This window comes from Coffea arabica, chromosome 6c, assembly GCF_036785885.1.
Source record: "Coffea arabica cultivar ET-39 chromosome 6c, Coffea Arabica ET-39 HiFi, whole genome shotgun sequence".
Classification (NCBI taxonomy): Eukaryota; Viridiplantae; Streptophyta; class Magnoliopsida; order Gentianales; family Rubiaceae; genus Coffea; species Coffea arabica.
In genome coordinates this window covers 15,668,960-15,682,425 of record NC_092320.1, presented here as the reverse complement: position 1 = coordinate 15,682,425, position 13,466 = coordinate 15,668,960, and the positions used below count along the sequence as shown (strand labels likewise).

Sequence of the window (13,466 nt, the reverse complement as noted above, 5' to 3'; positions counted from 1 at the left end):
ACAACAGTGGGAGACTGAGTTTACTATGTTGAAAAAACTAAACGCAAAATCGAAAAGCCAAAACTTGAGGGAGGGAGTATAAAAGCCTTTAAATGCTAGCTGATCCGGTGAATATATAGCCTTTAGCCTGTAAGGCAGTTGAAATAATTGCGAGGAAGGGAATCAGGTATAAAATCACATATTGACGTGAACGGAAGGCGTGATCGCCTGACAGCTTCCAACAGCGCCAGATCAAGAAAACTTTGCTGCTGAACCACGCCTTCAGGCTCGAAATGGATCAATCACCCCACAGCACCACAGCTCTGAGAATAATGCACCAAAAGAAGTTCCCCAGAGCTACACGTGCAATAATGAGAAAATTTCTTCTTTTCTAATGCTCCAACGAAACTGTTGATTGGGTCCCACACTAACCGTTGTCCTTCCTAAGTTTTCTCATTCGTCCAGCTCCCAGAAAACTACCTTCGAACAATCCCATGTCGAAAATTTCTTCCTCTTTTTCTTAAATCCGGACAACTCGATGAGCTTATACTATTAGCCAAAATCTGTTGGTTCCCTTGATCAACCCACGTTACATAATGTCTCTAATCAGAAATGGTTATTGTCTTTTTCTCTAATGTATGGGTGCACGAGAAATCAGCATTTGGGTCATAAAATTGGTTTTTTTTATAACGATCTAATGAATGCCACTTTTCCTTTTTCTGACGAATTTTGGTTCATGTAATAGTGATTTCTGTGTAAAATCTGTACGACATTGAAGGGTTGTGCTTGAAGAGGAGAGGCTGCCAAGATTTGGATTAGGAATTCCTAATGATGTCGAACTTGTATGGAGATTTTAATCAAAAGATTGATTATGTTTTCAAGATTGTATTGATTGGAGATTCTGCAGTAGGGAAATCTCAACTGCTAGCTCGTTTTGCAAGAAATGAATTTAGTTTGGATTCAAAGGCAACTATTGGTGTTGAATTTCAAACAAAGACTCTGATTGTTGATCAAAAGACCGTCAAGGCACAGATTTGGGACACTGCTGGCCAAGAAAGGTGTGTTTTACGTCTTGGCTTTTCATCTTTATTTGGCAAACATGCATCTTATTAATATTTTCTTTTACTTTAACATAATCACCTGCTGTAGCTTAGTTATTCATGAAATGTGGAGTCAATTGTTGTCTACTTGCCGATCAACCGATATTGATATATAGGTTGCAAGCAGATCTTGTTAAAAAGGGCTAGTAAATAGATGTAGATGATTGGTTTTGATTAGTATTATATTAGTCTGTTTAAGCTTCGGTCTATAGAGTGAAATGTTGATCATGGCAATTAGGAGTAAGCTTAAAGGGAACCAATGGAGGTCCTTTGAGTTAGCTTGATGCTACTTCTCTCCCTGCAAATCAAACGATTTGACATATCTTTGTTTTTCCACTTTTTTATTACGGATATGAAGCAGTTTATTTTGGTAGTTACCAATTAATGTGTATGAAGCAGTTGATTTCATTTGAAGCAAAACTTAGCAGCCTGGTTCTTGAAGACTATTTGTGCTTGTAACATGTGAGTTTATGTTTCTGCTTGGTTAGTGCTTGAACCACGTTTTACCCTATACATTATTTAGTGTGCCTAACAGCATGTTGTATAGGCTTGTGGTTGTCTTTTTCCTTTATTGTCTGTGATCCACTTAAGGGTGTTGGATTGGGTTATTTTGTTTTCTTATGATCAAGACTAGGATTACATGATGAAAGATTACTAATAAAAATGTTGTCCATTTCCCTGAATTGTGACAGCCTTTAAAAATGTCAGTAGAAGCTCCAGCTTAGAGCTTGGTGTCTTGCAAATGGCTTTCTATCATTATAAATGATATTCTTAAGTCAAGAAATCAACCACATTCAAGAACATTATCATCATGAAAAGCGCTGAGTTTAGGTGACTAACAACTTTTGGATTTGGAAATTCTTATTGGATGTGAAGCATCAAGTTGTGATCTAGTATTAATTTATTTCACCAAGATTTTGAAGAGAAAATGCTCATGCTACATTGGTAAGGATTTGACATGGTTGTCTGAGGTGCTGCAAGCCTGCAACCATAATCTCTGATGTGTAAAATCTGAAGCTTTAAAATCTTCTGTCATGCATATGGTCATCATGCTACTACTCTTTGAAGGTCTTGCCGGCTTTTAAAGCAGCTGACTGATTGACATTCTAATCGTGTAAATAAGAAGACAACTTTAAGACAGATAATTTGTTCATAAACTTGTGTTGGGGGATTATCCTATAAAATGCTACACAATCATCTCCAGCTTCTGTTGAAACAAATGAACTTGATTCCTAAGAGCCTCTATAAATTTTTTGAACTTACAAACCTTTTCCCTTCTGCTTGGCTTTATATGATGAATTAGTACTCTGATCCTGAAACTAAAGACAAAAGAAAGTACCTCTGTTCTGAGTAACGAGTGAACATAATGTTCCTATGTTGGCCTGCTCAGTGCGAGGGAACTGTGTAATACTGTATCAGTTAAAGTATGGGCATTACAAGGTTCATTTTACCTTGAAACTCTGCCTTAGATGCATGGATTTGTCAAGATTAGTTCTCATTATCATTGACATTTGTGGTTGAACTTATGCCAGAACTTTTCTGCACGATGCTCAATGTGAGGATCCTCTTCAAATGTAACAGGTGCATAGTCGGCTGAAACTTCAGAAAGTGAACTTCTCTGAAATGATTTCATTCTACCCTAGGGGTTGGGGCTGGATAGAAGTTGTTGAATCCTATGTTCTGACGAAGCAAGCTTCTATCACAATTTACGATAGCATACGTTCCATCTTTGCACATATTAGTGCATCAATAAGATGAGAATTTTCTAAATGACTCAAAAGCATCTCAAGTTATTAGTTGTACAAGGATGTGCATACCATATTATTTGTTAAAAGGTTACTTTCATGCCCAGTTTACCCTTCATTGACAAGCTGATATGAGATTTACCAATGATAAGGGGGAGTCTATGGGATATTGACTTATAGTTTGTGTCTCTCAGAGAAAGTTAAGAAGTGATTTTACCTCATTAACAGTATTTTTTTAAAGGTCCTAGCTGTAGGTAAATGAACTAAGGATTGGACCAAAAGAACACCTTTGACTGTCATTTTTTGCATGTTCTCAGTGACTCATTGTTCAGCCAAGATTTGTTTTATATTGTTTAAAAAATGCAGTTAAATGGTTTTCTGGGCATCTAACCTGTTGTTATCCTGCATTCTTCTCCTTCAGGTACCGAGCGGTGACAAGTGCCTACTATCGTGGAGCAGTTGGTGCAATGTTAGTTTATGACATGACAAAACGGCAATCATTTGACCACATGGCTAGATGGCTTGAGGAACTCAGAGGCCATGCTGATAAAAATATTGTTATAATGCTTATTGGTAACAAATGCGATTTGGGGTCTCTTAGAGCTGTACCAACTGAGGATGCTCAAGAGTTTGCTGAAAGAGAGAACTTATGCTTTATGGAGACATCAGCACTTGAATCCACAAATGTCGAAAGTGCATTCATGACAGTCCTAACCCAAATATACCGCATCATAAGCAAGAAAACACTAAATGCAGCTGATGGTTCTGAATATGAAAAGTCAGCATCTTTGAAAGGAACAAAGATCATTGTTCCTGGCCAAGATTCAGATCCTGGTGGTAGAAAAGCTGGCTGTTGCAGGTCCTCATGATTGTTATACTTAGAAATGCTGAACTTTTATCTTTTCTTCACTTGCCGCTTCAGATTTAGTTGTTTAGGTAGCAAAGCTTGTTTTGACTGGAAAGTCAAGGTGTAAAAATGATATTTTAGTAACATATAGGATGAAAAGTGTAGCAGTAATTGGATCTGCCTAATTCTATGTATACAGTAATTAACTGCCTAGGGAAGGCATCAATAACAACCAATCAAGATCACATTTTTCCAGGACTGTGGCATGGACTCTAGACAGTCTAGTGTTATGCCGTAAGTAATTTATTTTCATCTGCAAGCATTCCGGGGCATCAGCTCTTGTGATTTTCAACTCCCAACTTATAGTGATGAAGAAGAGGAACACATTAAGATAAATTTTGACACCTAATTCTACTGAAGTTTGCCCAATTAGAGAGTATTTTCTGTTATTGTGAGAGTAAAAATAGCTTCTCTTGCATGATTTGTAAGCTTGTATTACAAATGTTTCATATAATTTGGACCCTTGCAGTTGACAGGTTACACCATTACAGCTGATATGAACACATCTCAAGTGGCATAAATCCAAATTAACCTTCATTAAGCAACTGGTCTAATGCAATATCTAACGTCAGACCAATGTGCAACCATTCATGATTCAACTTGATGCTTTTTTCTTGGTATTATTTTTCAATTTTTCTCTTAAACCGGGGCTAGAGCCCAGATTCCCTTTAAAGGTCAACTACGGAACTGGAGACCCGCACAACATAATGAGGCACAAGGACAAAAAGAATGCAGTTCCATATTTGATTCTAGTAGCTTAAATTAACCATAACTTTCACTGTTGGTGGCAAATAAGTACGACTGAAATGCGACGAATTCCTGTGATATAAAGGGAAAGGAGACTTCAATAGCAGCAAACATAACAGAATCGAGATCTTTGTAGAGATGAAACAACATGGTTAATTCTTGTATTCCGGTTCTTGATATGCAAGGAATATCAGGGCAGCTTGACAAAGTTGTAAAAGCATTATGGAGGTGGGGATGCTTCAGACTCTTTGATCATGGGATTCCCTCAACTTTGATGTCTGATATGAAGGCAGTATCGCTTTCCCTTTTCGATCTTCCTCTTGAAATCAAGAAAAGGAATGTTTATCCTCAACGTTTGATGGGGTACATTCCTAGGAACACTATCAATTCATTCTATGAAGCCCTTGGAGTGTATGACATGCTCACACCTGAGGCCGTGGATCAATTCTGTGATAAACTTGATGCTTCTCCTCATCAAAGGTAATCCATATCCACCTTTAGTTGGCAGAAATCATTAATTTCAAGTCTATGATTAAAACCTCAAGAGAATCTAGTAGCGGAATTTACGAGTTTTATACGGAAGACACTTGAAAATGTACAGAGGTTAACCTAAGAAACTCTGGAATTGGCATGCAAAATGGACTTGACCTAAGAAACTCTTGGATTGACGCATAAACTTACCATTTTGTTTGGATTGCGATCTTTAGTACTCTTTTGAAGCATTTTAGAAAAATAATACTGTCACACTTTTTAAAATATGATGTAGAACGATAATAATATACTATTAACATACGATGTATGTGAGGTTGCAATTAATTTTGAAGTATGTTGTATTTGGTGGACTAACTTTCTTGATTTGTTGAAGGGAAATAATGCACGAGTACTCTGAAGCTATTGATGCTCTTGTGCAAGAACTTGGGCGCAAGATCATGGAAGGTTCTGGGCGGAGTCATCCAAAATTTTTGTATTGAAAAAAAACCTTCAAAAACCTCAAGGAAGCAATTTTACGTTGTTTCATTTGTATCTAGTCGTATGTGTCGTGCATGATAATATTTTCCTTGATTCACCACGTAAAGCAATGTGTCAATCCAAAGTTGCTGCACATATTACTAAAAAAAAAAGATTTTTCTAAATTTGTGTCCTAAGCATGCAAAATAGGGAGGTGGATCCACTATAAATTTTAGATATTATTATCAACCCTCTCGGTATTGAAGAAACTTTAACAAGGAAATTCAGACTTTTATAAAATAGGGGAACCCAAAAAAAGGAAAAGAATAATTATGCATAAAAAATTACCTTTTTTTTTTATTTAAAAAGAGGACCATCAATAGTGATTTCCCAATTCGTGTGACCTCTCGATTACAGACGAAGTATTTTAAAAAATTTACCATTTCGCATACTATTATTCAGTCAAAAAAATAATATTTTCAAATAAAGATCTATTTTCTCCCACGTGGTAGCTTTGGAGCAATAGAGGGCTTTTGCATTGTGAAGCATAGAGTACAATCTAGGGAACCAAGGGTACAAGCCTTAATTGCATATTTTGTACTGGGACGAAAGGGTGGAAACACTTGTTGCATTATTGGTGGACAGTAATTGCCACAAGTAAAAGAGTAAATACAACCAATGTCATCCATAAGCAGATCAGCTATATATAGGTTTAAATGGATTACTGCAAGATACGTGTGCAGAGCCGAATTCATCTAAAATTTTTTTTTTTGTATAGTAAAAAAATTATTGCAAGGTCTCTTTTGAGGTTTTATAGTGGGAGTGTTTGGATACACACATTATTCCAAATAATATTTCGCTTGCATCATAAATACATTTCCCAACCCACCTTTTTATATTCCCAATCAACTTTTTATCTCACATACATCACATCATAAAAAGTGCTACAGTAATTATTTCAAATAATATTTCAAATAATACCCTATCCAAACAAACCCAGTACTATGTTTGGATAGCACAAATATTTTAAATAATATTTCGCTTGTATTATAAACACATTTTTCAACCCACCTTTTTATATTCTCAATTATCTTTTTATCTCGCATACATCACATCACAAAAAGTGTCACAGTAATTATTCCAAATAATACTCTATTCAAACAAACCTTTTTTCAAATAATATTTCAAATAATGCTCTGTCCAAACAAACCAATTAATAATACTAGTGTTTCTTTAAAGATGAAAAAGGCTACTCCTTTATATTAGTAAATAGAAGGCGTTCAGGAAGGGGATTTATGTTTGAGTAACAAGGATGATGAAACGTTTTCACCCAATTTTACAAAAGTATTTTAACATAGTGTTTAATTATTTAGAGTACTAATAGTAATTTGGAAGAGACTTAAAATGATACAATTGCTCAAGATGCACAGTAATGTGAAGAAATATAGTGTTTCTGTTAATAATATGTGACAATTTGCTTTGATTTCTTTGTCTTTCAATAGTATGTAAATGTTAGCACTTGCGAGGGCTAAAATATTATTGGTTTGGCGGAGGTAAAAAATTTTCATCAGTTAACTTCTTTTCCCTTTTTTTTTTTGGTCGATTGGCATCTCCTACCTAGGGTTGCAAACGAACTGAATCGCTCGAGTCAAGCTCGACTTGAGTTCGAGCTCAAAATATTAAGCTCAAGTATATATATATATATATATATATATTATTTTTATTTTAATAGTAAAATTACATATATGTCCTTTATATTTTATTATTTATTAAAAAAATATTTTTTTTATTTTTTAAAAAATAAAATAATTATTTTTTTTTTCGAACTCGAACTCTTTAAATTGCCAGCTCATCGAGGTTGAGCTCGAGTTCGAGTTCAATAAAACTAAATCAAGACTCAGTTCGATTAGGATAAAACTCGATTCGACTTGACTCGTTTGCAGCCCTACTCCTATCCTAACCTATATCAAAGGAGGGTCCAATTCTAAATCAAAGGAATGCATTACTGTACACCTTTTGAATATTGGTGCAAGTACAGAAGTTTAAACTCCTAACTTGCAACCAGACATGTACCTTATGTTTCATCTGGTGACCAACTCACCGTAATCAGAGTTGGTTAGAATTGTTAACCGGCACTAAGAAACCCCATAAGACACTTCCAAGAAAAAACTGTGTAACCAAAATTAACAAAAACTCTATACAATGTCATTAGAACAAACCGTTTTAGCTCTCATCAATCATCATCAACCTGATTCGGATTTGTCTTTGAATGGATCATTGGATAGAGTATTATTTGAAATAATTACTGTAGCACTTTTTATGATGTGATGTATGTAAGATAAAAAAGTGATTGAGAACGTAAAAAGATGAGTTAAAAAATGAGATATTTTTGCTATCCAAACACTCATATCCAATTGCCATTCGTCCGAACCGAATAGGCAAAGAAAACGTGAAAGCCCAATAACAAGTAGCACAACAGCTTTTCAGGCTGTTATGGGCTTAAATTCTGGAAAAGGTTTAATTACGCTACTAACTACCGAGCTGAAACAGGGCCTAGGTCGAATCCTTTTGGCAGTTAATTCCAGCAAGCAAAACCGTAAAAGGAATGAGGTCAACCCTCCCTCCCATGACCAAAAATTTGAAATTTGAAAATTTCACTTTTCCCGAGCCCACGTGTTCACCCTCAAATTTTCATTTTCAATTTCGCCATAATTTTCTCAAAAATTTTCCAGAAACTAAAGCAGTTACCAGTATAAAGTACCGCCCAAATTTTCATTTGAAAAATTTGCCAATTTGCCCTATCTCAAAGCTTTCTCTCTTCATTAACCCAAGAAAAAGAAAACAGCCCCACAGAGCAAAGCCACTCACATTCATCATCTTCATCATAACCATTGTGAATCTTCATCAGAGCTTCCCTAAAATCCACAAGATTCCTGAAGGTAGCTCCATTTTTCGACTTTATTTTTAATAAGCAATTCATTTTATGTATGTAAAATGTGGTTATTTTTCCATTTAATCGTCTTTATACCTGAAATGTGATGTTTGTGTAGCCGGAAAATGACTGTTTTTTACTTGGGTTATCCGAAAATGAAGTTTTTTCATCTGGGTTCTCCAAGAATTTGTTCCTTTCTGCCTAATTTCTCATCTGGGTCGTTGAGAATATTCATTTTTGGTCAAGATTTGATCAATGAGTCGCCGGAAACTACAGGTTTTCGGGAGTTCGTTTCTGGAAAATCAAAGAACATCCATTTTATTGTTTCAGCTTGGGTTCCCCTGTTTTTATTTACTTAATTTGTTTTCTTGATTGAAAGGTTTTGGTACAATGCCGGAGGCCAGAGACAGAATATCTAGGGCAGAGGACTTGGCGGCCATTTACACTCGTCGACGACAGTCAATAATCTCAGGTGGAAGCGGAAATGGCAATTTAAGTGGCGGAGGAATCAGTGTTTTAGCTGATGAGGCAATGGATGTGAGTCCCACCACTCCGTTCCGATGGGGGGCAATGGCTATGACGGGAACTCGTGGAGGAGGAATGGGAGTGGCCGATGGTTCTGTTGGAGGTGGATTTGAGAGGGGCAGTCTGGGAACACCAAGAATTTGGCGTGGCAGGCATTTGCAGATGTCTTCAGTAAGAGTTATTGGCAGGCAGAACATGTCTCCTACGGTCAGAGGTAGCCGAGGCCGGGTTAGAGGTCGAGGCAGGGGTCGTGGTGGTAGTGTTTTGCCCAATTGGTACCCCAGAACTCCCCTTCAGGATGTCACTGCTATTGTGAGGGTAATTCGTCTTTAACTTTTCTTGATATGAGAGAGAATTCTTGGTATTAATTGTAATGAATATAAATTGCTGTTATATTTATTATTGTTTGTCTAGCCTTGATGATTTAGTAAGGATTTACGATAAAACATTGTATTTTATGAACTTGTTCCATTAGGAAATTAATTATCTCGTATATGAGATAAAAATGTGTTTTTACTTATTTCTGTATCTTTTACTCCTAGGAATTGGCATTTGGTTTATTTCGTTGTAGGCTTCGGTCGCCCAATTTCTCAGTCACAAACTGAAAAGGAAGATATGGAAAAATCTTGAACAAGATATATTAGGCGTATTTTGGTTTATTTGATTGTGCAAAATGTAGAAAATGGTCCATTTTAAAAGGTTTCTGATGACTCAACTATTGTTATCTCTTGTGCAGTTTTGATCTATTAGAGGGTTTTGGTAAAATCTTGGATGAAGTGGCTGTTATATTATGGCATTCTATGTTTCCTATGATTCATATCCATCTTGTTAAATCACACTTGGTTTACTAAGTTGTTTGTAGCACTATATAACCGTCTATGCCACTAGATGACTGAATGGTTATAAGTGTAAGATGATCTTTTTTGGTGTAAAACCCCCGGTGTATGACTGTAAGATCTTCTATGGAACATAATGAGCTTATTGAATTTATAACATCACATCAAATGCATCTCTTTTGCTGACCTTTTTGTAGCAATAGGCTTTTGGTCCTTTTACTGAAAACTAACTTCTCTCAAACGAGTTTTTTACCATACCAAACTATTTAAATGAACTTATCTCAGTTTTAAATAGTTCTGCATCTGCTGGTTCAATCTTATCTTGGTCAACCAACTAATTTTCATTTGCATTGGCATTTCCATTAATTTAGCCAACTTTCCATGACGATGCTCATTGCCTACAATTTATGTACCCTGGTTTGTTTTTTATGCTCCTGAAATTGCTCTGATTAAAGATTTTTCATGTGAATTGATAACCTAAACTTTTACATATGTTGGACTTCATTCTAGTGCTAATGCCATTGATTCTACTGTGTCTTTAAATAATAACTGCTACCAGTCACCTGATGTGCTTAACTCATTAGCAGTGTATATCTGTGGTGGTATCTGAAAGGGTAGAGATGAGTTCCATCCTTCCAAATGCTGATTGAATACCTTAAACTAACTTGAAGTTCTCTTGAACATGTCCAGACCTGTTGCCAAGTGCTCAGCTAATGTATGTATTCATGTTGTCTGTTAGAATGTAGGCTACAACTACTGAAATTCTTGTATGCCAGTTGCATCTTGGTTTTTCACTTTGAGGTGCTTTTTGGCAACCAAGTAATTAAGTTAGAAAGTGATCATTTAGGCTTACCTTCTTCAAGTTCTGAGTTAGATGAAAGGGTATAAAAATCAATACTTGGCTCTTTCCCTTTTGTGGTTCAATTTGCAAATAGCTGGGGTTCTCCATTAAAAGGTACTGTATTGGATGGAGCTGAATTCGTAAAGATCCTCTTTACAGGCTATTGAAAGAAGAAGAGCTAGCTTGAGGGAAGGTGAAGGCCATCAACTTGAGAGTCCGATCCCCCAGGAACAGACTGTTCATGATCCTACTGTGTCTACATCAGGTGCTCAACTCGAGCACGATATTTCTATGATCACTCCATATCCAACAATAAGAAGTAGAGCCTGTCCAGTATCTGTTGGTAAAGTGCCGAAAATATTGCTCGATATCACCAACCAGAATGCTGGAGAGACAGCTTTTCTCACTCCAGAAAAGAAGCTGTTGAACTCCATTGATACAGTTGAGAAAGTGGTAATGGAGGAACTGCACAAATTGAAAAGGACTCCCATTGCAAAGAAGGCAGAGAGGGAAAAGAAAGTTAAGACTTTGATGTCAATGCGTTAAATAGGACCATATGGTTTGCATTCAAGCTCAATCAAGGTTGAGGATACAGAGTCAAGGATTTGGAGGAAAGGAGAATGAACAACTGACCTGTGTGGCATGGCCGATCATCTCTTGATGATCCATGGTCTTCTCTTGTTGGTCCATGATCATCTCTTGATGATCGAGTTCTCAAATTGATTTTAGCTCGGACAACCAGTTCTATTTGTTGCTTTTTTTTTTTTTTTTCCTTTTTTCTTGCATATATGACTTGGGTGTTAACCTTTAGCTGAATGCCTGAGTTTAGGCATGTCATAGTAGTTTCATTTGTTGAAGTTCTTGATGCAGTGCCAGAGCACAGCATTATTTGTTTCCTGTCTCGTGCAGGAATAATTGCAGCATTTTAATCTGATGTAGATAATAGCCATGCAGTGTTGTTTCCCATGTAAAAACCTCCTTTGAAATGATAAAACGTGCAAGTACAATTCAGTGGAGGGCAAGAGATTGATTTTTGTTGCTAAGGCTGGGCCTGTTCATATGTATGTTTTTTTCTGTCTATCAGTTCACATGTATTGTTGTATCAGTTTTGGGCTAAAACAAAAAAGAAAGAGCAAAGGTAGTAAGAACTGATTATTGCGTGCTCTTTCAGCCACTTCAGCTTTCAAATAGCTATTGCTTCCAATTTCAAAGACTTTCACTTCACCATCTTCTATCTTTTGAAATTTCAACGACAAAACGGGTTCAGAGTCATATTTGTCAGGCAATATTAACGTAGGAAATGTTTCGACGACTTCTTTATGCCCAAGAATTAGGTGGTCACTAACTCACTAGCCAACGGAGGATAATTGTTTGGTTTTTCAATTTTCAACAAAATATTTGTCTGGTTTTTCAACTTTCAGCGATATTTTGTTGGACAATGTTACTTATTTGCCCCATGACAGATAAAGAATGCCCGAATTTGTTTGGATAGAGTATTTTTTGAAATATTATTTAACATAATTATTGTAATACTTTTTGTAATGTAATATATGTGAGATTAAAAAGTGATTGAAAATATAAAAAAATGAATTGAAAAATATGTTTATAATGCGAAAAAAATATTATTCAAAAAAATTTTGTTGTCCAAATCAGTAGTGTGTTCTGATAGTAGATAATTTAGAATAATTTTTTTAAAAAAAGAATATTGTAACACTTTTTTGATGTAATATGTGTTAGATAAAAAATATAATTAAAAAATGCATTGACAATGCAAACAAATAAAAATTAGCAAATAAATAACAGTCCAAACAAATCTTATGCCTCAACACACAAAGACCAGCATCATTTTGTATTCTATTGGGCAGTGAAAATCTCGAAGAGTAAATCATTTCCTTCACGTAAACAATAATGTGGGTGTGCCTGGATAGGAGATTATATGAAAATATTATTTAAATATTACTCTAATATTTGTTTATGAGATGATGTATGTGAGACAAAAAGTTTATACAAAAATGCGTTTGTTATACAAAAAAAGATTCTTTTTTGCAAATTAATTTTTTTTGTAGTTTTTCTCCAAAAAAATTCTTACATTTTTCATAAATACATTTTCTAATTATTTTTTAATCTTACATATATTAAGTTCTATAGTATATTTTTCTTCAAAAATTTTAAAAATTACAATCCAAATGAGCTCTTAGTCAAGAGCTTTTACATCTAATGTCAAGCAATCCAAATGGGCTCTTAGTCAAGAGCTTTTACATCTAATGTCAAGCAGTCTAAAGAGACTGTGTACAAGAAGTTAGTAGGGATTAACAGGTATAAGAACATGACTAGAAATTCTGTACAAGGAGCTCGTAGATAGGTGGGGTTTGAACCGCTAATCTATAGTCCAAAGATCTTTGGTGACGATCGAATCAAAGCTCAATGGTTATGTTTGAAGTTTCTCGACAAATATTGTTAGATAGCTAATTGTACACTTAATTTGTTAATGTTTTCCCTTTTATTTTGCTAAAATATGAGTTTAATTCCTAGATTATACTTATATTTGGATTTTGACGTCATTTCTACGAATTTGTGGTGAAAAGAGAATAAAAATTACATTAAAGGCTGAATTTTCAGAAGGCTTCATTCTACCAGGCGTGAAAACGTCAGTGCATTTAAAAAGTCCATATTTTGCGGGACTGGATTTCTGATTCATTGCTTAAATGACCAGGCACCATCCAATTGATCTCGTTAATTGGGAAAGAATTTAGATTCCTTATTGGTCCGGAGAATTTCGATTCTATCACAAAACCAGTTGGCTATATCTTATGTTGATAGGAAATAGAATCATTGTTTTAATATTATTCTTTTTCCTCTTTTTCTCTCCAATAAACCATAGTATTTTCTTGTGACAGCGAATTCAC

The 13,466-nt window shown here is 35.4% G+C and overlaps 3 protein-coding genes across 3 annotated transcripts; all 3 read left to right on the top strand.

Annotated features, from left to right (window-relative positions):
- The first annotated feature begins 443 nt into the window (after positions 1-443).
- On the top strand, positions 444-3,930 carry LOC113692525 (ras-related protein RABA4d). The gene is made up of 2 exons (XM_027210945.2): positions 444-1,037; positions 3,246-3,930. The coding sequence occupies exons 1-2, from the start codon at positions 808-810 to the stop codon at positions 3,691-3,693; spliced, it is 678 nt and encodes a 225-aa protein (XP_027066746.1). The 5' UTR covers positions 444-807; the 3' UTR covers positions 3,694-3,930.
- A 696-nt stretch (positions 3,931-4,626) lies between these two features.
- On the top strand, positions 4,627-5,449 carry LOC113693017 (2-oxoglutarate-dependent dioxygenase DAO-like). The gene is made up of 2 exons (XM_027211608.1): positions 4,627-4,958; positions 5,344-5,449. The coding sequence occupies exons 1-2, from the start codon at positions 4,627-4,629 to the stop codon at positions 5,447-5,449; spliced, it is 438 nt and encodes a 145-aa protein (XP_027067409.1).
- A 2,781-nt stretch (positions 5,450-8,230) lies between these two features.
- On the top strand, positions 8,231-11,582 carry LOC113692199 (protein POLYCHOME). The gene is made up of 3 exons (XM_027210566.2): positions 8,231-8,365; positions 8,738-9,201; positions 10,720-11,582. The coding sequence occupies exons 2-3, from the start codon at positions 8,749-8,751 to the stop codon at positions 11,104-11,106; spliced, it is 840 nt and encodes a 279-aa protein (XP_027066367.1). The 5' UTR covers positions 8,231-8,365; positions 8,738-8,748; the 3' UTR covers positions 11,107-11,582.
- Positions 11,583-13,466: the final 1,884 nt, after the last annotated feature.

Excerpts from the sequence above, each read along its gene's own strand:
- LOC113692199 (XM_027210566.2), top strand. The coding sequence starts at position 8,749 with ATGCCGGAGGCCAGAGACAGAATATCTAGGGCAGAGGACTTGGCGGCC. Across the intron at positions 9,202-10,719 it reads ATGTCACTGCTATTGTGAGG|GCTATTGAAAGAAGAAGAGC; the intron begins GTAATTCGTCTT and ends TCCTCTTTACAG.
- LOC113693017 (XM_027211608.1), top strand. The coding sequence starts at position 4,627 with ATGGTTAATTCTTGTATTCCGGTTCTTGATATGCAAGGAATATCAGGG. Across the intron at positions 4,959-5,343 it reads GATGCTTCTCCTCATCAAAG|GGAAATAATGCACGAGTACT; the intron begins GTAATCCATATC and ends GATTTGTTGAAG.
- LOC113692525 (XM_027210945.2), top strand. The coding sequence starts at position 808 with ATGATGTCGAACTTGTATGGAGATTTTAATCAAAAGATTGATTATGTT. Across the intron at positions 1,038-3,245 it reads GACACTGCTGGCCAAGAAAG|GTACCGAGCGGTGACAAGTG; the intron begins GTGTGTTTTACG and ends CTTCTCCTTCAG.